The sequence below is a fragment of the Scyliorhinus canicula genome, chromosome 18, assembly GCF_902713615.1.
Source record: "Scyliorhinus canicula chromosome 18, sScyCan1.1, whole genome shotgun sequence".
Taxonomy (NCBI): domain Eukaryota; kingdom Metazoa; phylum Chordata; class Chondrichthyes; order Carcharhiniformes; family Scyliorhinidae; genus Scyliorhinus; species Scyliorhinus canicula.
In genome coordinates this window covers 108,648,235-108,671,156 of record NC_052163.1, presented here as the reverse complement: position 1 = coordinate 108,671,156, position 22,922 = coordinate 108,648,235, and the positions used below count along the sequence as shown (strand labels likewise).

Here is a 22,922-nt window from a genome sequence, read left to right as displayed (position 1 = left end):
GGTATTTGCCAGCGTGGCCCTGACGTGGTGGACCTCAGCGTGGGCCCAGGGGATAACCCCTTAAGGGACTTGCCCCCCAAGGTTCATCCGAGGGACACCCTCCCCCCACAATTCCAGACCTGCCCACCCCATCTGCACTAGACCCCTCCCAGCCCCCCTACACAGCCCCTAAATAAAGTGACATTCCCATAGAGACTCCCTAAATAGGGACATCCCTTCAGGGGCTCCCTAAATAGGGGGACACCCCCAGAGACCTCCTAACTAAAGGGACCCCCCCCCCTCAATTCGTCTCTGGCGGGTGAACATAAGACAGGATTTTCCGACCACTCCTGGGGGGGGCGGTGTGAATCCCGCCCCCCGTTCTGCCACCAGCTGCCGTATTTTCCAATGCCGGTTTTCAGGCGGGGGCGGGGATCGCGCCACGTCGGTCGGGGGCTGTTGGCAGCGCCCCCCCCCCCCGGCAATTCTCCGGGCCCCGATGGGCCGAGCAGCCATCGGTTTCTGTCCAGTCCCGGCGGCGTGAAATGGACATGGTCCCAAACGGCGGAACCTGGCTGGTAGGCCGGCTGGTGCCGTTCTCGGTCCATGTAGGGCTCCTCCATGGCCGGCGTGGAGAAGACACCCCACCTGTGCACGCGCAAGAATACGCAGGCTGGTCTGCGCATGCGCGGAACCGCGCTGGCGGTTCTGCGCATGCGCTAACTTGCGCCGGCCCTTCGGTGCCGGTTGGCCCGGCGCCAACCCCTCCGGCCCGATGCCGGAGTGGTTCACGCCATTTTTTTACGCCGGCATCGGGCCATCGGGGGATTCGGGAGAATCCCGCCCATAGTCTCCCAAGTGGAGAATCCCAGCCTCTATATTTTTATCAAAAATATATATTTATATTATCATAGTTACTTTAAAGAAATTGGATAACAACCTTTCAGAATGATTGAAGCTATGTATGACTGTGATCCTTGAACAATAAGAGCCATTTGGCAGTATTGCACTGACTTGCACCTTGTTATCACTGAAGAAACGCTGCTGAGCCCAAATTCAAAGGGAATTATACACAGGCCATCTACATTTCATCAGCCAGGCTGGGCTATAAGAGGCTTCAAGTCTGCTAGGACAAAGAGCCCTGCAGCCTTTTCAAATTCTTAATGGTCGGAAGATTAACAATCTCAAGAAACAGACAAAGGAATACATACCGTTTGTCAAAGCCAAAGTGGAGAGGTTGGTGTCATGTCACATGGCACCTGCAGCTGGGAGAACCGCTTATACTGTCTTGCTGTACTGCAAATCAGTCTGCCATCATCCACCTAGAGCAGCTCAGAAAAGGGGCTCTGTCCAGGCTTGTATACCTGGCCCCATCTACACTTTATGAACTTTCATCCCATTGCTTATAATACTGATTAATCTCTGTGTGCCAACCTCATTGGGGAAGTCTGTGCTGTGAGGCCCTCTCTCGCATTTTCGTGTCAAAATAAACTAACCCTCTGAGTTTACCCTATCTCGAGTTTGGTGTGGGTTATTAATAGAAATTGGATCACACCAAAACTGTGGAGTTGGGAAACATGCCACTGCTTATAAAGGGAGAAATCAAAATCAAAACATCTTGCTTTTTACACACGGATGCTGAGAGGAGAAATCAGGAATGTTGAAATTAACCTTCCTCCCGTCCATAACACTGGTTGGAATTCTCCTGGTTTGAGCAGAAGTGAGGTGGGGAGGAGGGGGGAATGGGGGAGGGTGGGGCAGCTCCGTTGGCATCTGCTACTGGCCAGAATGACGGGATCCCATGCCTGATTCAGAGCTTAGAACATCATTAATTATGCACAGGCGAGTTCCTCTCTGACTCTCCTGTGGGCCAGCAGCTGATTTGTCCACCTGTCCTCAGCTGACAGTTTCGAAGGCCCCAGCGCCATATTTAAATGCCAGTCTCGCACACTCATATCACTCTCTCTCTCGAGCCCACCTGTCTTCACCAGACCCGCCAACATGTTCGAACCTAAAAGCAAAAGGGTAGTAGCCTCGAGAAGTAGGCAGCACCATCACCAGTTTTTCGCACCAGGGCCCTTGAGCACTTTAGTCAGAGAATGAGGGCCCACCAACATGTCCTCTATCCCAGGGATGGCTCCGAGAAGCACACCAACACTTCTCCGGTCTGGCAGGCCGTTGCCCAGTGATGGAACCATCAATTCACCAGGCACGTGTTTCCGATATGAATCTAGGCTTTAATCGACTTACTTCAGAGCCAGCCTGTTACCCGTTGATGAACTCTTAGTGAACTCAGGCTGACTCTGGACAAGGGTATTTATACAGTTGCACTAGGGGGAGGAGTCGTGGGCGGAGCCAAAGGTGGAGCCCAGTACAAGTTCCTGAGTACTCCCAGAGCTACTCCCCTAGTGGTAGGATAGCGCTACTGCACTTACAAAGACAGTGTGAATTATCATATATATCTATATATAACATTCACCACACCCAGGAAGAGGGACCCACCATTAAACTTCCATTGGGAGAATCGCAACTTGATTTCATGCCGGCAGGTTTCCGACATTTTGGTTCCCACCAGATTCACCGTACTTGCCCTCCACCAAACCCACCGCCCACCATCTACATTTGAAGTAGTTGCGTAAAATGCAGTGAAAACCTTCCCAATCACATTCCTGGGAATTGGTTCAAACACAGAACTTGAAAGGGTGACCTTACTGCATACCTGTGGAGGTTCAGATGCCAACTTATGCTTTTCTAGTTCTTAATTGTCCTCCCTGACCACTATTTCTTTTTAAAAAAGCGTTGTTTAAAGAATTTATATTCTTCCAGTCTTATTTCCTGAATCAATGTTACAGTACAGAAACAGGCAACTCAACCTCCACCCAACCTTCTTCCTTAAGCCCGTCATTATATCCTCCCAAACGATGACAAGTTTGCAGAGGATCTATTACTACGTTCTAGCCACTTACAGGTTCAATATATTTATCTATTTGCTTTGTATTTTTTCACTGATCCACGTGAAAGCAAGTTTGTTTAGTCTGTGCCTATTAGGCTGCGTGGGCTCCTTTAAGGCATTCATTCCATTTGCTCTAAACTTATTTTCTTGAGTAGCACCCTGTATCAATCTGCTTAAGCTTCCCCCGATGCCTTGAGGTTGTCTCATTCAGACCTGTACACCTCATTTTTAGTTGGAAATAATTGTTTATCCCAGACCATGTCACATCTCAAAGGCAGAAAAACTCTCTATGCTGTTTTCCAGGGGGTTCTATTCCCTCAATCAACATCGCTGAAACATCTTCTATCTCATTGTTCTTTCTGGGACTTCGAGGTGTGCTAATTGTCTGCCCCATTCTCCTCCACTTCAATAACGGTTGGACTTCAAAAGGAACTCTAGGGCTGGGAAATGAAAATGAAAATCGCTTATTGTCACGAGTAGGCTTCAATGAAGTTACTGTGAAAAGCCCCTAGTCGCCGCATTCCGGCACCTGTTCAGGGAGGCTGGTACGGGAATTGAACCATGCTGCTGACCTGCCTTGGTCTGCTTTAAAAGCCAGCGATTTAGCCCAGTGTGCTAAACCAGCCCCTATGCTTTGGGATGTCCTGAGATTTTGAATGCGTGATTTAAATGTAAATTATTTCTTCTTTCTTATCTATTCTATTAAAGGAAAAACACTTTTACCTTTAAAGCAAACTCATCCTTTGGCAGTAAGGTATATTGGACTCTGTAGTAAATGGCATCTCTGGAGTCACAACTCGCCTTGTCGTCTGACAGCTTGAAGTCTGGCCAGTCCTTGTCGCTAAACTTTATCTTGGCATTCTTCTGATCCATGAAGAAGGTGCTGTATTTTTCACAGATGCTTTGCAGAGATATTACACATTGATTGGTGAGCGTTCTGAAAATATCCACCTGATTTTCAAAGTTAAACTGGTTCCGTAGTTCCAGGTCAGGAATGCAAAAGTTCAATTTCTTCTGAGGTTTGCTGTCGTGATAGTAGCTGGAAGATCCATCCAGACTTCGAGACTTTATCATCCCTGACCTTCTACTACTGTAAGAACTTGGGAGGTTGAATTTTTCATCAGGGTTCATTGGACTGCAAGGGGTGCTATTACTTGTCTTCTGTTCGTAGACACCATATAGTGGGTTACTTATTTGAAGGCCAGGGGAGCACGGAAGGCTCCTTGTTAAACCAAGCTGACTCCCACCAGGAGCGGAGTTTGTTCTGCTGAGTGTCTTCTTTGGAAGAGGGGGTGGCTTCGAGTTGTCAAGGGACCTCGGGTCAGCCGGCTTTCCTTGGTAGGCCATTAACTTTTCACTCACACTGTTGAGAATCTTTGTAGATGTTGTACTGGAACAGACTTCAGCTGAAAAACAGAAAAGAACAAATCTCTTACAGTTAATCGAGTTGTCCTTATAGAAATGGCACAGAATCACAGAATTGTTACATCGCAGAAGGCGATGGCCCATCTTGTATGCGCCTGCACCACCTTCTACTCAAGTGGGGTGCTCTTTCCAAGGGCCGGTGCAGACTTGATGGGCAGAATGGCCTTCTTCTTGCTTTAAATTCTATGATTCTATGGTATTGCCAACATTAGCTCCTTAGTCCTATTTTAAAAAGTAACCTTGATTGTGCCTTTTCAGTTAATCATTTAATGATTTCATGATATCGAAGAAAGTTCGTCAATGAATTAGTTACTGGGAAATTGTCAGTAACTGGTTTCTCTGGTCATTTTGCCTCCAGATTCCCTACTGTATATCAGTAAGTAATTTAGGTTGTAATACCATACATTGACATTACAATAATAAAGAGAACAACTGATTCCATTGACTCTACCACAAAGTGTAAAAGGGGAAGTTCTTTCTTTCTTTCCTAATGATCTAAACACAGTTTAAGTGCACTTCAGCATATAGAACATAGAACATAGAACAGTACAGCACAGAACAGGCCCTTCGGCCCTCAATGTTGTGCCGAGCAATGATCACCCTACTTAAACCCACGTAACCCGTATACCCGTAACCCAACAATCCCCCCATTAACCTTACACTACGGGCAATTTAGCATGGCCAATCCACCTAACCCGCACATCTTTGGACTGTGGGAGGAAACCGGAGCACCCGGAGGAAACCCACGCACACACGGGGAGGACGTGCAGACTCCACACAGACAGTGACCCAGCCGGGAATCGAACCTGGGACCCTGGAGCTGTGAAGCATTGATGCTAACCACCATGCTACCGTGAGGCTAATGTGTGGAACTGAATTTCAATTCAGTCAACAAGGGAAAACCAAAGGAGAAACGACATTAAGGAACAACGGGGTTTGATTTGGAGTGTTCTGCCACCACCCATCCTGGGTGGTGAAGAAATTAAATCTATTTTGAGGCCCAAAAGGCCTCATTTACATTGGATCGGCAAACTGGGGGCCAGAGGGGTGCAGATCCCTAAGGCTGTGCAATATTAGGCTGTCCCAGCCAACAATAAGGGAGAGGAGAGTGGGGCAACTGTGTCCCAGATTATTTGTTATGGAGCTTAGAGGAACATTCCTGAGTTTACCAAACTGGGCCTCTTCTTCTCTATTGCCTCTTGAGTTAATTGGAAAGTCCGTGCTCGTTCAGTTCTCCCCTCAATTACCAATCAGGCTCTCTGTTAGTCATGGGACCTAATTTGCACATTAGGAGGGTCTGACCATTTGCAACAGATAGACGGGCAGGGTGGCCTCTTTCAAAAGGGAAGTGGGCCAATCATCAGGGCAGGAACCTGACAATGCCGATTTTCCCGATGTACAACTCTTCGCCCAGCACCGTTTCAATTCAGGAATCTCACAATACTATTGACATTTATGCATTTTACTTTGGGGGATTACTGTGTTTAACCATTTGTTTTGCATTAACAATCTTTTAACAACTGACTTCTTTTTCAGAATAACCGCAGCAGAAACTGATTTCTGTCAGATTACGCAAATTAATGTAGGGTGCAATTTAATGGAAACATTTCTAAGTGTCATTTTGGAGTGGACTGGCGAGGTGTTTCCCGACAACCATGTTGGTGAGATTGCGGGCCGTATTTATTGGTACGTAGTACCGAGAATGAGCCCCCACACGCATCTCACCTGACGTGTTAAGCACACTGAAGGGCCTGTACTGCGCTGTAATGTTCTATGTTCTATGAGATAACACGGGCTGCAACTGGATGCAGCTTTAACTGAAAGATACTCCAGAACTTGAAGTTAGTTCAATCTGATTTATTGAACCAGTAGCACAGTTAGCACAGTTCTCTATGAGTTCGACTCTCTGCTAACCTAAGTGTGATCACTCTGTCTGACTGAACCAGACTAGCTCTTAGTCACGCGGTGGAGGTGTTATGTGATATGTACTCCCTCAATCACTCTGTAGATGTCCCCAGTGGAAAGAGGCGGAGTGTGAGTGCCTCGTGCCTTTTATAGTGGGAAACCACCCCCAAGTGTTCTGCCTGCTGATTGGTTATGTCCTGTTCTCTGTGTTCATTAGCTGCCTGTCTGTATCTCATTTTGTGCATGCCTGCATGTCATGACATCACCATTACTGGCTGTCTCGCCATCTGATTTGCCAGACTCGAGCCTCAGCGTCTCGCCGCTAACAAAGGGGGAGGGGGGGGGCTGCTTTTAAACGCTCCCTCACGCTCACTCACAGTTAACACACAAGTATGGCAGGGCATAAACCTGCGTTCCGCTTTGGGAATACCGACCTGGCCATCCTTCTGGATGCTGGGGATGAGAGACGGGATATCCTGTTCCCTCGAGGGGGTCGGAGGACCAACAGCAGGGTCAGTAATACCGCCTGGGAGGCTGTGGCAGCGGCTGTCAGTGCGGGCAGCATGACCATGAATTTCGGAAGATGACCAATGACCTTCACCGACTTGCAAGGGTAAGTTACCAGCTCTCTCCTGGCATCAGTTCAGCCTACCGCTCCTCAAATTCCCAACCGTGCCCCCCCCACACACACACAAATCACTGGCTGACTCCTCGCACCCTTCCCACATCCCATTTTTGTGCTTGTTCCTCAACATCCCCTGGCACCCACCAGCACAACCCATTCATGTCCAATTGCGCTGTGCACACATGCCACCTACCAGTGACCCCTCTGATTCATCAAGCGTGCGGCTCACAAAGCCCTCTCTTTGTCCCCACAATAAGTGCCCATAATAAGTGGAAAAGGGCTAAGATCGGGACGGAGTACCAGGGATCCGAGTTCTCACCCCTATGGGGAAAGAGTCCCGGAGGTCGCGAGGTTGATCGGGGAAAGAGCAGTCACCGACAGCGAGGATGGCCTGCGCCACAGAGGTGAGGATCCACTGCCCCTTCACCCAGGTGTCCTTCCACAAGTAAGTTGTTCATGTAAGAAAAAAATGATCCTTTCCTCTCACTGACCACATGTCCGTTCTGTCGCAGGACCTCCATCTATGGGGCTTAGCCATTCGGAGTCCCCCCCCCCCACCACCACAGAAGTGACCACCTCGGAGGATAGCTACATTGAGGCATCACAGCTATCACCTCCACTTTCCACTGGTGCAGAGACACACAACTCGGTGAGCGACATTAGTGGACAAGCTTCTGGGGCCCACAATCTGGTGAGCACCACACAACTGCGGATGCACATCCAAGGGGGTCAGCAGTTGGATCTGCTGAGCCTCTGAGCAAAGTTACCCCAGAGCCGATGCAGATGCTGGGACACAGACCATGAGATTCAGGAGGGGTGTCAGTGGAAACCATTTATGGTCAGTGATGAACATTATTTCAGACCTTATCAGATGTGACACCTTTCTTTGCCAGTCAGAAGTAATTTAAAAAAAATATAAGATCAGACATCTCACGCAGCCAGTGTTCTTGATCAAAAGGATATTGTTATTAATCTGGAAACTCTAACACTCCTTCCCTGTTTAACATCTGTGGTCATGCTTTTCAAAGTGAGTGCCGCACAATTTAATCGCTTGCTGTTTAGTCAATAATGTTCAGTTTAAACTAGATAAGCAGTGATGGCAGAGCAGGGGTGAAGTTTCTGCAGCAACAATGGTCAAGTGTAAGTAACACTTATTAACCAAATGATTTGAAGAAAGGCTAGCATAGTTGTATTTCGTTCTGCAATGTCACTGGCCATATTGATCCACGCTTATACTTTAAAAACAGCAAGTTTTGCCTTTATTTCGTGTCACCGAGGTAATAGCCCGCATGCATCGCACTATTGTTTGATCTGGCTGCATGCATTGATGCATTGGTATTATTGTGCATTCATTTGTTTGGGGCATTTTGAGTTCAAGTACGCAACTAAAACAGATACAGCAACTCATTATTTTTTTCTGTATTTTAATCCGTGTCTGTTGGGACACTTTTAGTAAAATGTCCACATTGCTGCAAATATAACCTGATAAAAAAAATCAATTTCCAAGTTCTGTTTCCGAAAAGCAGTTATGGGATTATGGTTTGTGGTGGGAGCTAGTTCTTTGGCAGAAGTCTAGTTACATTTTTTGAAGCTGTTATTATGTAACAGCCTCAGAAAAATTGGCGGGTGATTTTCAACGGCCAGTTCTCTGTGTTCTCTTGCATCAAGCACTGGCAGAAATCCAGAAGGAAACAAAAACAATGGGACTAGTATACTTAATTCCCCGTTTTACTGTGTTTTTTTACTTCTTCTGGGTAGCAATTGCAAATTAGGGTTGGCAGTGGCAAGGGATGGGATGGGAGGGGTGGGGGGGTTGAGTTGGGTGGCGGAGGAGGGAAGGGTGCATCTCAGTTACCACATTAATGCCCACTTGCTGCAATTGATGGACAAGCTTGTAGCATTGTAGAGGTCAGTAACCCACATTGAAGCAAGGGGGAGACTGTTTAAAGATGCCAAACAGAGTACTTACACCAATTGTAGGCCCCACTTGCGGTTTTCAGTGACAAATGGGAAAAGTGAACGCCCCTCTTGCATCACTAGATGCTGTGTGACCTACCCTGGCGGTCCAGGGACTATAAGAGGCCCCTCGTAAAAAGGCACTGCAAACTTGCCATTTAAAAAAAAGAATTGGCCAAGGGAGACACAGGGGTTGGAATTCTCCGGCCGTTGTGATTCTCTGTTCCCGCCTGCCGCGCATACCCACCCACTAGTTTCCCCGCGGCGTGGGGTAGCTGCAATGGGAAATCCTATTGACAAGCAGCGGGGCTAGTGAATCCCGCCCCCAGGGAACGGCGCGTCGCCAAGAAACACGGGACAGGGGGATCGGAGAACCCAGCCCAAGCTGGCTCCATCGGAGTGTTGAAAGAAGGTCTGGCCCAACCAAGACCGGCAGTGCCTCCCCACCCCACCCCAGCGGCCACCTGCTAACCAGCTCAGCGTGGCCGCTGGCTGATTTGTCACCCGCTCAGAACTGGCAAGCTGCAATGAAATGCGCCTGCAGCTCACCAGCGGCACTGCCAAAATGCCTGGGCCTCAAAATGTCTCACAGCGGCATGAACGGATGGACAGAGTGGCCACTAACCCAACCAGCTACATGTTTTTCGTAATTTCTTTAAAACCCGCTCCTTAAATTTCCATCTCGGATTTAAAGAAAAACTAAGCAACTCTTTGAGCAAGTGCGTTTATGTCACAACTTGAACTCCAGGATTTTCTTCATCAAGATTCCAAGTTCTTTAACTGAACTCTCTGTGCCGCCACATGACAGTTTTCACCCTTATCCTTCCTCAGTCAATTTTTTCTTAATTTCCTTCACCCACCAGCCACAATAGCTTAAGGAGGAATTTTCTACCCCCACCGAGAGTGTTTCTTACCGGCGGGAGGTGGCTCTCCACTGACAGTGCGGATGGGATCTTCTGGTCCCACTGCTGTCAATGGGATTCCCACTGAGTCCAACCCCCTCCCCCAACCAGGAATACCACCGACAGGGATTCACTGTCGGGGGAACCGGAAGATCCCACTGGCAAGAATGGGCGGAAAATCCCCCCCTTAATCCTGTACAGCTTTCCCTACATAAATATCCCCTCCAATATATTCAGTCTTCTAATCTTCAGCCTTTGCGAACAAGGAAAGACTCATGCGGATGTGGGAGATTGATCAGACTGCCTGCAGACAAAAGGACAGAATTACATTAAAAGCAGTACAGAAAAGGTTTACTCGATTGATTCCTGAAACGAGGGGGTTATCCTATGAGGAAAGGTTGGACAGGTTGGGCCTGTACCCATTGGAGTTGAGCAGAATGAGAGGCGACCTGATTGAAACGTTGAAGATCCTGAGGGGACTTGACCGGCTAGCTGGCGAAAGGATGTTTCTCCTTGTGGGAGAGAGCAGAACTAAGGGACAGAGTTTAAACACAAGGGGTCTCCCATTTAAGACAGAGGTGAGGAGACATTTTTCTCCCCTCATGGGTCGTGAGTCTGTGGAATTCTCTTCCCTCAGAGAATGGTACGGTCATTGAATATTTTTAAGGCTGAATTGGTGTGGATTCTTGATTGACAATGGGTATGGGGGGTAGGGAGGAAAGTGGAATTGAGGCAACAATCAGATCAGCCTTGATTTTATTGAAAGACAGATCAGGCTCGACGGGCCGAATGGCCTACTCTACTTCCAATTTGTATGTTTGTATGTAGCAACAGAAGTTTTTCAGAATATAGTGGGCCAGGTGACATTAAGTCCCATCATCTCCCCCTCCCACCACAACCACCCTCCCCCCCACTTCCTCAAGTTGCTGCGGCCAGGAATAATTCTTCAATGTTTTCAGCAAATAAACAATAGGGAATTCATGGGTAGGGAAGTAGTGCCAGGAAACGTGGCCAAAGAGGTAAGTGGAACCTGCTGGAGGGGAATCCAAAAATAAAATCATTCTCAAAGGACTGGAGCGCTGGAGGGAAAACTAATGAGGGAAACTAAGGGGAAACAATGTAGAGTAGAACTTGCTGGACACTGATTGAAACCACTAACTCGGGAACTTGGAAAGTTTATCCATCTGATGGTGTTGAGGGATAGAGCGAAGAACTTCAATCAAAGAAGGCACAGTTTTGATAATATAAACCCTGGAATGATGGCGAGTGGTGGGTGATGTAAAAACTCAACATTGTGGTCCATGACACGATGGGCACCATCAGACTATGTCCTGTCACATGATTGTCAGCCCATGGATTCCTAAAGCTATTAGGGAATCACATTATTGGTGGAGAATCATTCAGCAGGAACAAAATCACTCCCTCCTCTTTCAGAAGATTAGTTATTCGCAATATTTCTAAGTCTTATGCAGGAGACAAAAGATAGCTCCCAAAAAGCAGTGCTTCACCGAATCCCTACAGTGCAGAAGGAGGCCATTCAGCCCATCAAGTCTACACTGACCCTTCGAAAGAGCACCCCCACCTAGCCCCACTCCCCCACTCTAGCCCTGTAACTCTGTAACCCCACCTAAACTACACATCTTTGGACCCTAAGGAGCAATTTTAGCATGGCCAATCCATTTAACCTGCACATCTTCAGACTGTTAATATAAATGGGACACCTGGCCAATTTTGGTGCGCTTAATATTTTTAATATCTGGTAATAAATTGGATGAAATTGCAAGGAAAATGTTGACAGTTACAATGATATCAAAATAAAAGGGAGAGCAAATAATGCAGAGCCATTTAGCGACTGCCAAAGGATCTAGTCAGTTAGGTAACATCATAGGTAGCAAGTGGTATTCAATGTGGATAAATGTCATTGCAAAGGTGAAAGCTCAATAATCTTTATTGTAACAAGTAGGCTTACATTAACACTGCAATGAAGTTACTGTGAAAATCCCCTAGTCGCCACATTCCAGCGCCTGTTCGGGTACACAGAATGTCCAAATTACCTAACAGCACATCTTTCGGGACTTGTGGGAGGAAACCGGAGCACCCGGCCGAAACCCACGCAGACACGGGGAGAACGTGCAGACTCCACACAGACATTTATGCAAGCCGGAATCGAACCTGGGATCCTGGCGTTGTGAAACACCTGTGCTAAGCACTGTGCCACCATGCCACCCATTCACCAGCTTCACTGTGATGAGGTGACACAGTTGACATGAGTAGGTTAGGAGTACGAAGCAGGGGTGGGATTCTCCGACCCCACGCTGGGTTGGAGAATTGCCGGGGGGGGTGGGGGGGGGGGGGGGGGGGGGGGGGGGCGTGAATCCCGGCCCTGCCGGCTGCCGAATTCTCCGGCGCCGGAGATTCGGCCGGGGTGGGAATCGCGCCGTGCCGGTCGGCGGCCGCTCGCGTTGGACCGAAGTGACGGCTTTCTGCTGGTGTCAGACGTCTGTCTGATCTAAACCAAGCACCGACAAAACCATTCCATTTTAAGGCTTATAAGGAGAACCTTTACTCACCAGTAATGTGAAGGCTTCACATTACTGACGAATTCATACCTTGATTACTGAAAATACACGAGAAAATGCATGTCTCAAATTTGTTTTTACTTGCCATGTTTCAAAAAACACTTGTGAGTGACAGTAAATTCTTTGAAACAGATCAATATCTCTAAATTGCCAATGCCACAGGATGGAAAATAACTTAGTGCATTATTATCTGATCAAAAAAAGCTGACTTAAACATTCAAAAAATGTTTTAAAATGTTTTAATTTAAAACTGCCCAAGTAAAATACGAAGAATTTTAATGTGACTAATTGCATAGCAATTACAATAGTAGGTTTCATAATTTAACTATTTCAGTAAAACGAGTAAGAGTGAGAGGTTTCTCTAGTGATGAGTTTGTAATGTTTTCCCTCATTATAGATTTGAAGTAGCAAATCTGTATCCAAACTGTTTTCTGGTCAATGTTTAGTTTCATCAAGACAGGTGTTAAAGGCTAGGACACTGTCATTCAAGGAGTGCAGTGTTAGTATCAAGAGGTGTCAGAGCAATATAGCAGTGTAGCCACCTGGGGTGGCCACGTCCCGATTCCAAAATGGACACTCGCAAAGAGTGCAGGGAAAAACAGACAACACTAGAGAAAACAAGCAGGTGCAAGGTTTCCTGTGTATTAAGATTTGCAGAACCCAGACAGAACTGAAACCAATAGCCATTAGCATATTAATGAGCTATCTCCGGGGACAAAAACAAAACATTGAAACAATCGAGACCAGGACAGACTCCCCGGCGCCAGTGGGAGCTAAAACAAAGGCAGGCCAACGGTTACCTAGGGCCCGCCCAACGATCAGGGAACAACCCCGGTATTGGAGAAAATCAATACGAACGACTGGGACATGGTCCAATTAATTGGGACCAAGTCCGGGGTCCGCTCAGAAGGGCGCGAAACCCCTTGGGGTATAAAGCAGAGTCCCCAAGGTCCGTTCGCTCTCTTCTTTTACTCTTACTCCTCTCCATCTTCAACTTGGCATTTGGCTCTCAGCGACGAGAGGCCCGCCAAGCACCAACCAAGTAAGTCTAAGGTCAACGCACGCTACGAGATAGACGCTCCTAGCTACTATTCGTATTAGTTTGAAGCCAGCAGTATCAGAACCGGACAACGGCCATTGTTCCTCTGACTGAGTGGGCCCCCCGAAGCTAAGTATAGGCTTGTAGCAGTAGTTGTAGTTTAGCGAGCAGAGTTAATGCATGAGTAATAATTGACTGTGTGTGTAAATAAATGTGTATTGATTTCAAACTTACTAACTGGTGTACCGAGTCATTGATCAGTATTCGGCTTTAAACCCTGTGGTGGTATCACCCTGGCGACTCTTGAGCAAAGGTAATTAAAACAGAGCAAATTAAGGGAAAGCATAATGAGCAACAACAGACAGCTACACAACGAGGCTCTGCCCACTTTGCCATTACAGCATGTCCCAGTGTAAAGCTCAGAAGGAGAATTAAAAACGATATTAGTGACAATCACACTCCCCACGAGCTACCTTCCTGAACCAGATTGCCACAATTTTGTGACATGTGGCCACTTCTGTCAGGAACTTCCCCAAATTCATTTCACAAAAATATTTGTGGCATGCAGAGCCAACTGACCTTTATTTTCTTTATCATTCAAAACCACAGGTCCAATTCCAATTCCTTTCCCTGCACCTAGTGGCGCAGTAAGGCAGACTTTTGTCTGGCCCAAACCCTAACCATAGATTGTAAATCGCTAATCTATCGCCAGGGACATATAGGGAGGGAAGGATCTCCACGTCCTGAAATGAAGATATCACGCGGTGACAGGCATTTGTGAACATCTGTGTGCCTAAAGAAGGAGGCCATTGTGTAGGTATGTGAAAGTAGCTGCTTCTTCATGGCTATTATATTGACCATCTTACATCAACACCATCGCAATTGTGATATATTTATATTCCTGATTGTAGGCAACAGAATTGGGGATGTGTACTGCATAGAACCATAGAAAAGTTACAGCACAGAAGGAGGCCATTCGGCCCATCTTGTCCATGCCAGCCCGAGGACACCCAGGTGCCCTTTCTAATCCCACCTTCCTGTACCCGGTCTTAAGGTGCAGGTCCAGGTACTATTTAAAAGAGTTTCATGTCTCTGCCTCCACCACCAACTTGGGCAGCGAATTCCAGACTCCCACTGCCCTCTAAGTAAAAAGTTCTTCCTCACATCCCCTCTACACCTTCTGCCACTTATCTTTAATCTATGCCCCCAGAATTCTCCATCAGGGGAAGCAATTTTATCTGGTCCACTCTATCTTTTCCCCTCATAATCTTGTACACCTCAATTAAGTCACTCCTCAGCCTTTTTTGTTCCAAGACAAATAACCCCAACCTATCAAATCTCTCCTCATAGCTACACTTTTCTAGCCCTGGCAACATTCTTGTAAACCTCCTCTGCCCTCTCTCCAGAGCAACTACGTCCTTCCTGTAATGTGGTGACCAGAACTGCGCACAATACTCCAGTTGTGGCCTCACCAGTGTTTTATACAATTCCAACATTGTATTCTTACTTTTATATTCTATACCTTTGCCAATCAAAGAGAGCATTCCATATGCTTTCTTAACAACCCCTTGTCTACTTGAACTGTTGTCTTTAGGGACCTGCATACTTGTACGCCAAGGTGTCTCACTTCATCTACCCCTCTTAGTATATTCCCATTTATTGTGTGCTCCCTATAACTGTTTGACCTCCCTAAATGCATGACTTCTCACTTCTCTGTGTTAAATTCCATCTGCCACTTTATCGCCCACTCCACAAACCCATCTCTATCATTCTGGAGATTGTAGCTATCCTCTACACTCTCCACAACTCGGTAAATCTTTGTGTCGTCTGCAAATTTCTCAATTGTGCTCCCTACGTCACGTCCAAATTGTTAATATATAACACAAACAGTAAGGGTCCCAACACTGAGTCCTGTGAACACCACTTGAAACAACTTTCCAATTGCATGGCAAGCCATCGACCATTACCCTCTGTTTCCTATTACTAAGCCAACTTCTTATCCAGTTCGTCACATTACCCTGTATCCCATGGGCTTTCACTTTCTTGACCAATCTGCCATGTGTGATTTTGTCAGACACCTTGCTAAGATCCATGTACATACACTGCACTGCCTTCATCAACTCTTCTTGTCACTTCCTCCAGAATTCGATCAAATTTGTGAGGCAAGACCTTCCTTTAACAAATCCATGCTGACTGTCCCTGTCTAGTCCATGCCTTTCTATATGACAGCTAATCTTATCTCTAAGAATTGATTTTAGTAATTTTCCCACTACTGACGTAAGACTAACTGGCCTATAATTGTTTGGCATTTCCTTCAATCCCTTTTTAAACAATGGGACCACGTTTGCATTTCTCCAGTCCGCCGGTACCACCCCTGTATCTAGTGAGGATTGGAAAATGATCCTCAGAGCATCTGCTATCTCCTCCTTGACCTCCTTCAGTAGCCTTGGAAACAATCGATCGGGCCCTGGCAACTTATCAACTTTCAAGGATTTCAACCCTTCGAGTATTTTCTCTCTCTTTATGCTGATCCCATCCAATATCACACAGTGTTCCTCCTGGACTGCTATATCTGCATCATCCATTTCCTTTGTAAACACGGAGGTAAAATATTAATTTAAAAACCTTCCTACAGCCTCTGCATCTGCACACAAGTTCCCTCCTTCATCTCTTTTTTAAAATATAAATTTAGAGTACCCAATAATTTTTATTTTTCCAATTAATGGGCAATTTTTGCATAGTCAATCCACCTACCCTGCGCATCTTTGGGTTTTGGAGGTGAGATCCACATAGACAATCCACAGGACAGTGATCCGGGGCCAGGATTGAACCTGGGTCCTCGGCACCATGAGGCAGCAGTGCTAACCACTGGGTCGCCGTGCTGCCCTACCCTTCTTCATCTCTGGTAGGTCCCACTTTTTCCTTAACTACTGTTTACCATTAATATATTGGTAAAACATCTTTGGGTTTTCTTTAACTTTCCTTGCTAATCTTTTTTCATGGCCTCTCTTTAAATTCCTTATTTCCTTTTTAACTTTGTCCCTGCACTTCCTATGTTCGTCTAGGCTCTCTGCAGTGCTTAATCCTTTGTGCCTATTATATGCTTTCTTTTTCTGTTTGATCTTCCTCTGTATTCCTCTAGACAACCCCCTTAGATTTGGCAATACCACTCTTGTTTTTGGGGGGAGACATGTCTACTTTGCATCTTTAAGATCTCTCCTTTTAGTGCTCCCCACTGGTTTTCCACTGAATTATCCTCTAGCAATGCTGGCCCGTCCACCTCAGCCAAGTTTCTTCTCATTTCTGCAAAATTTGCTTTCCCCCAGTTCAAAATTTTTACTCCTGCATTATCTCTGTCCTTTACCATGGTGAAACTGAATCCAACTAAATTGTGCTCACTATCCCCGATATGGTTGGCAACTGTCCCTTCACCTACTTGCCCTTCATTGTTCCCCAAGAGTAGGTCGCGAATTGCATCTCCTCTCGTTGGGTTTGCCACTAATTGGTTGAAAACATTTTCCAGGACACACTGCATGACTTTTCTCCCTCAGTTCCCCTTATATTGTTTGAATCCCAGTTTCTATTGGGATAGTTAAAGGGCTGGATTCTTCAGCTGTGCCCGCTGCAAGATCACCATGGACGGGACACGGACCACATCAAGGTCCACTGACCTCGGATGAGAATTTCTGATCGCCGAGCAGGGGAAGCTGAAGAATCACGCCCAAAGTCTCCTATTATTATTGCCGTTTCGTTCGTACAGGTAGAAATTTGTCTCCATATTTGATTTATCTCCCTTTCACTATTTGGGGGTCTGTGGTATATTCGCAGTAGTGTTACTCCCCTTTTCTATTTCTAAGTTCAATCTATCAAGCCTTGTTTGTTGACCCATTAAGCATATCATCCCTTCTCACAACTAGAGTTGATCCTTTAACCATTAGTGCAACCCTCCTCCTTTTTTATCTACCACTCTATCGTACCTGAATACTCTGTATCCACGGATATTGAGCTGCAATTATTGCCCTTCCTTTAGCCAAGTTTCCATTATAGCAATAACACCCTGTTGCCATCTATATGTGGGGGATGGGACGTTTCGGCGTGGCCAGTTCGGCGTGGCCGATTCGGCGGGGCCAGTTCGGCGTAGCCGATTGGAATGGGACGTTTCGGCGTGGCCGATTCGGCGGAGGAGTTTTTCGGCGGAGGGACGGAAATTTATTTAAAAATCTATGCTAGCGCTTCCCATTGAGAGTCTACTGGGGGCGGGGGGAGAGGTCAGACCCCCGTAGACTCTCAATGGGAAGCGCTAGCATAGATTTTTAAATAAATTTAAAACCCCCTAAATTTCAGCGGCCGGAGAGGGAAGCTGCTCTCTCACTGAAGCAATCAGCGGCCGCTGAAATTGACACTGCCCACTGCTCTCTCTCTCCAATCCAACTTTTAAGTTTTAATGTTTCTGATTGGAGGGAGAGAGCAGCGGGCAGTGTCAATTTCAGCGGCCGGCTGATTGTTTCAGTGAGAGAGCAGCTTCCCTCTCCGGATCAAAGTGAGCCGGCCGCTGAAATTGACACAACTGACAATTAGGGTCCATAAGCTCCCCCGCGGAGCACCAAACCGGGTCTGACTTTATACAGCCGGTGTTACTGAAGATATTGTGACTTTACACAATGTGTTTAGTCAGACAGCAGTGTAGATCACTGGGCAGCTGCTTCAAAACTTTCAGTAACACCGGCTTTCTTTAAGAGTTTAATGTTGGTGCCTTTCTTTAAGAGACCCGGTTTGGTGCACAAACACGATATCTGAGGCGGCTGGAAGGAAAAGATACAAGAAATGGGCTGCACAAACATTTTGCGACTATAACTAATGTGACGCCGAAACGTCCCTCCGCCGAAAAATTCCTCCGTCGAATCGGCTACGCCGAACTGGCCATGCCGAAACGTACCAAACTCCTATATGTGCCCTTAACTCATCTACCTTGTTTGTAATATTCCTTGCATTGAAGTATAAACAATTCAACTCCACCATTTCCCCTTGCTGGAGACTTTTTGAACTTTGCTTCTCCTGCAATTCCAAGTCTGTCACGATATCGTCTCCCTCACTAGCTAATGTTCTACCCCCATTTTCCTGATCTGATTTTGACCTATCTGATCCTACTCCTGGGATCCCATCCCCCGCCACGCTATTTTAAATGCCTCTTCCAACATTTCATCCACTCAATACTTCGCTAAACCCACACTTATTTTTGAAGTTTTGGGACAGGAATCATTCCCCTGTTCTCCAAGCTTCTCAAAAAATGCGTCTGGGATTAGGCACTAACCTCCCTGGCAAGGACAACCACAAGGAGACAACAAGAAATAAGAGCAGGAGTAGACCGTAGGGCGTGCTGAGCCTTCCTTCGCCATTCAATACAGATCTGGTTGATCTTGGTTTTCATATCCACTGCCCTGCCCACTCCCCACACGCAACATAATCTCACTCAGCCAGTCTAATGCAAATGGCACACTTGGTGAGACAGGGTCATGCACTGACATTTGAAAGCAGTCAGAAATGTCTGAGATTAAGTAAAAAAACAGTCTTTTGCGGACGCAAGGCTGGTGCTGTACAATTACACCACGTATCAGATGGCAACATGAACAGGAATCTATTGCTTAAATTGCAAGCAGTTGCTTCACATTCCCTGCTTTGTGCAATACCGCAGACAGATGTTACTGTTCAGAATGGAATAATCATTAAGGCCAGGACTTGCCAAGCAAACCGCCGCGTGTTTTTCGGCGGCGGAGGAAGCCCGGCAGCGGGATTTTCTGGTCCTGCCGTTGTCAACGGGATTTCCCGTTGAATGCACCCGTCGACACCAGGAAACCCGAGGTGGGGGGGAAGGGCGCCATCGGTGGGACCGGAATATCACGCTGGGGTGAACAGCCGGTAATTCTGTCCTAAAGAAATGCAGTGGAAGCAACAAAAAGCTAAAAGGGCAGAAAAATAAAGATAAATTGCATGTGAAAAATTACAGAGATTGTTAGGTCGAATGCGACTTGAAAAACGTTGGAAAAATAAAAAGCAATACATTTTGTAAGGGGCGAATTTTCAAGTAAAATTAAAGCTTGTTCAAAGAGGCAGGAGCTCCGGTTTCCTCCCACAGGTCCCGAAAGACGTGCTGTTAGGACATTTGGACATTCTAAACTCTCTCTCCGTGTACCCGAACAGGCGACTAGGGGATTTTCACAGTAACTTAATTGTAGTGTTAATGTAAGCTTACTTGTGACAATAAAGATTATTTAAAGAGGAGAGAGAGGTGAAAGGATGAAAGGATTTAGGGAAGGAATTCCAAAGTTTGGGGTCTAAGCATCTGAAGACACCAATAGTAAAGGAAGTGGGCCCACAATAGGCCAGACTCAAAATACTTTAAGGCAATGAGGGATGGGCTTTGACAGTATCACATACATTACGAAAGCAAACATAAAATTGACATCAGGAATTAAGCTTTTTTAAAGAGGAAATGTGCAAAGATGTAAGATGGGCAATATCATGGCAAAGGAGAAGCAGCAACTTTCATACACCTACATACCTTCTCCTTAATCACACACATGTTCATGAGTGACTGTAACCTCGTGAAATCTTTATTTTCCCTCACTTCCTTCATTAAAAACACTGTGGGTGTACCTACACGGTATGGACTGCAGCAGTTCAAGAATGCACCCCCCCCCCCCACCCCCCCACCTTCTCAAGGGCAGTTAGGGATGCGCAATAAATGTTGGCCTAGCCAGCGATGTCTACATTCTGTGAAAGAATATTTTAAAAACTTGAAATAGCATGGTTGGTGATATTCTCTTTCTCATTGGCAAACTTGTTTATGACAAAGTCCAGATGGAGAAGTGAATTAATCGCGGCACGGTGGCACAGTGGTCAACATTGCTGCCTCACAGTTCCAAGGTCCCGGGTTCAATTCCGACGTCGGGTGACTGCATTTGTACTTTCTCCCTGTGCCTGCGTGGATTTTCTCCAGAGATAACTGCGCCATTTAATAATGCCGTCCCCATTTGCCCTCCGGTTTCCTCCCACAGTCCAAAGATGTCCTGGTTAGTTGGATTGGCCACACTAAATGGCCCCATAGTGTCCAAAAGGTTAGGTGGGGTTACGAAAATAGGGTGGAGGCGTGAGCTTAAGTAGGGTGCTCTTTCCAAGGGCCGGTGCAGACTCAATGGGCTAAATGGCCTCATTCTGCACTGTGAATTCTATGAAAAAAGAACTTTGTTTAGAATTAAAATGGAAATAATGTAAATAAAAGTCTGTTGGCTCTGCATGCCGGAAGTATTTTTTGCAAAATGAACTTGAGGAAGTTCCGAACAGAAGTGGACACACAGCACAAGGTTGTGGTAAGCTCGTTCAGAAAGGTCAGTCGTGGGCAATGTAAATGTCGCTCTAATATAGTATTAACTCTCCTTCTGCACGGCAGGTAGTCCGTACCGCTTCCTGCTCTTCTCCCAACGCACAAGCTTCGTACATTACAACAGCAGTGACTACTCAGCAGCATATGAACAGGCCAGGTCAATGTTTGGTCAAACTGAGCTACCTGCCGCTGTCTATTGACAGTAGGGAAACCAAAATGCTGCCACTGAGTCCAGGTTAACATTGATTTCAGGCTTTGCTGCATAAAAATAAAATTCAACAAGTGACAATTTGAAAACTAGACAACTCGCATTTATGTGCCCGTCGTTCCTTTCACAACTTCCTGGAGCCTCAAAACACTTTACATTCAATTAATCCATTTTAGTTCAACCAGAAAGTTGTTGGGATCTGAAATGCTCGACCTGAACAAGGTGATGGAAGGCGATTCCATATATAATTTGGATGGATATTTCTGGATAAGGAACTTTCAGGGTTATGGCAAAAATAGGGATGTGGGATGAAGCACAACTGCTCGTTCAGAGAAACAGCACGGGCTCAACAAAATGGCCGCCTCTGCGCTGCAAGTTTCTCTGATTCTCTGAATAAAGTACCTTTGAACAACGCTCTTGCAATGTACGCACAGCACTCTACTACAAACAGCAATGGGATAAATGTCCAGACAATAAACGGGATTTAAGTAAATGGGGACAAAGTCCCAGAGCGAGCATGTTTAGCCGCGTGTTTCCCAGTACTCACAGCACCGAGAAGCATATTGCTATAAATCGGCACCCGGGTTAGATCGGGGGCCTCGGCAGGGAGCGCAGTGCCGAGGCCGCCCATACTCTTGTTTTGTGCACTGTGGATCTCTGCTCGCCGGAAGTCCTCAGTGAAGCGAGAGATGGGGACAGCATTATTAAATGGCGCACTTATCTCTGGAGCCCCCGAAGCGATCCACAAACCCCCCACCCCCGAGCCCCGACACACTTTGGGAGGGACCCCAGGACCCCCCGCCGCATCCCCCCACCGCATCCCCCCAACACCCATGCAGGGCACCCCCAGCCCAATCGCCACTGCACATAAAATGCCAGCTTGGCACCTTGGCAGTGCCCCTGCCAGCTGGCAGTGCCAGGTTGGCACCAAGGAGGCACTGCCAGGGTGCCTGAGTGGCACCAGCAGTGCCAAGGTACAACACTGCCCAAAATGCATGCACCTGGGGGGGGGGGGGGGGTCTGATCCCCACGGTACTGTTTCGTCTGGTCCCTGTTTGTAGAGCAGTGCTGAAAAGCACTCACCCAAGGTCTACAAGATAAAGGGAATAGATCCCAATGCCTTGAGTACCATGGGAAACTGCACATTAAAGTGAGACTAGTTGCTGGATTTAAATAAATGGGAGCAAAGTCCCATAGTGAACGCATTTAGCCAAGTGTTTCCCAGAGCTCGCAGCACCAAGAAATGCAATGCTATAAAACAGCGCCTGGGTTCGAGAGGGGGCCTCAGCGGGGAACAGGAGACCGAGGCCACACATAGCCCCATTTTGTGCACTGAGGACCTCTGCTCGCCAGAACTCCTCAGTGTAGCGAGCGATCGGGATCCCAGATTGCGTTAGATCTCGCAAGGCACTGTGAGCCAGGTAGATCTTGGGAGCGGGGTCTCCCGGCTTCTATTGACCACGCTGCTCCGCGGCACACTGCTGTTCGGGCGTGGCGTGGCCGTTGAATCACGCCCAATCTCTTGAAGTGATGATGGTTGAGGAGAAAAACATTGGCCACAGCATAGGAATGAATTAACCTGCTCTTCTACAAATGTCCTCAGGGGTGGTATGGTGGCACAGTGGTTAGCACTACTGCCTCACAGCTTCAGGGTCCCGGGTTCAATTCTGGCCTCGGGTGACTGTGTGGAGTTTGCACTTTCTCCCAGTGTCTGCGCGGGTTTCCTCCGGATGCTCCTATTTCTTCCTACAGTCTAAAGATGTGCAGGTTAGGTGGATTGGCCATGATCAATTGCCCCTTAGTGGTTAGGTGGAGTTACTGGGTTACGGGGATGGGGTGGAGGCGATGGGCTTATGTAGGGCGCTCTTTCCAAGGGCAAGTGCAGACTCGATGGGCCAAATGACTTCCTTCTGCACTGTAAATTCTACGAAATAGTGCCACGGGATGCTTTTATACCAATCTGAGAGGGC

The 22,922-nt window shown here is 47.0% G+C and overlaps 1 protein-coding gene across 2 annotated transcripts in view; it reads right to left on the bottom strand.

The window, feature by feature from the left end:
- The window catches only part of LOC119953535 (inactive tyrosine-protein kinase PEAK1-like), a 97,905-nt gene that overhangs the window by 8,834 nt on the left and 66,149 nt on the right, over window positions 1-22,922 (bottom strand). For both annotated transcript variants that reach the window (XM_038777906.1, XM_038777907.1), the window contains exon 3: window positions 3,656-4,338. In XM_038777906.1, coding sequence (XP_038633834.1) covers window positions 3,656-4,338 — 683 coding nt within the window. The remainder of the gene's footprint in view (window positions 1-3,655; window positions 4,339-22,922) is intronic.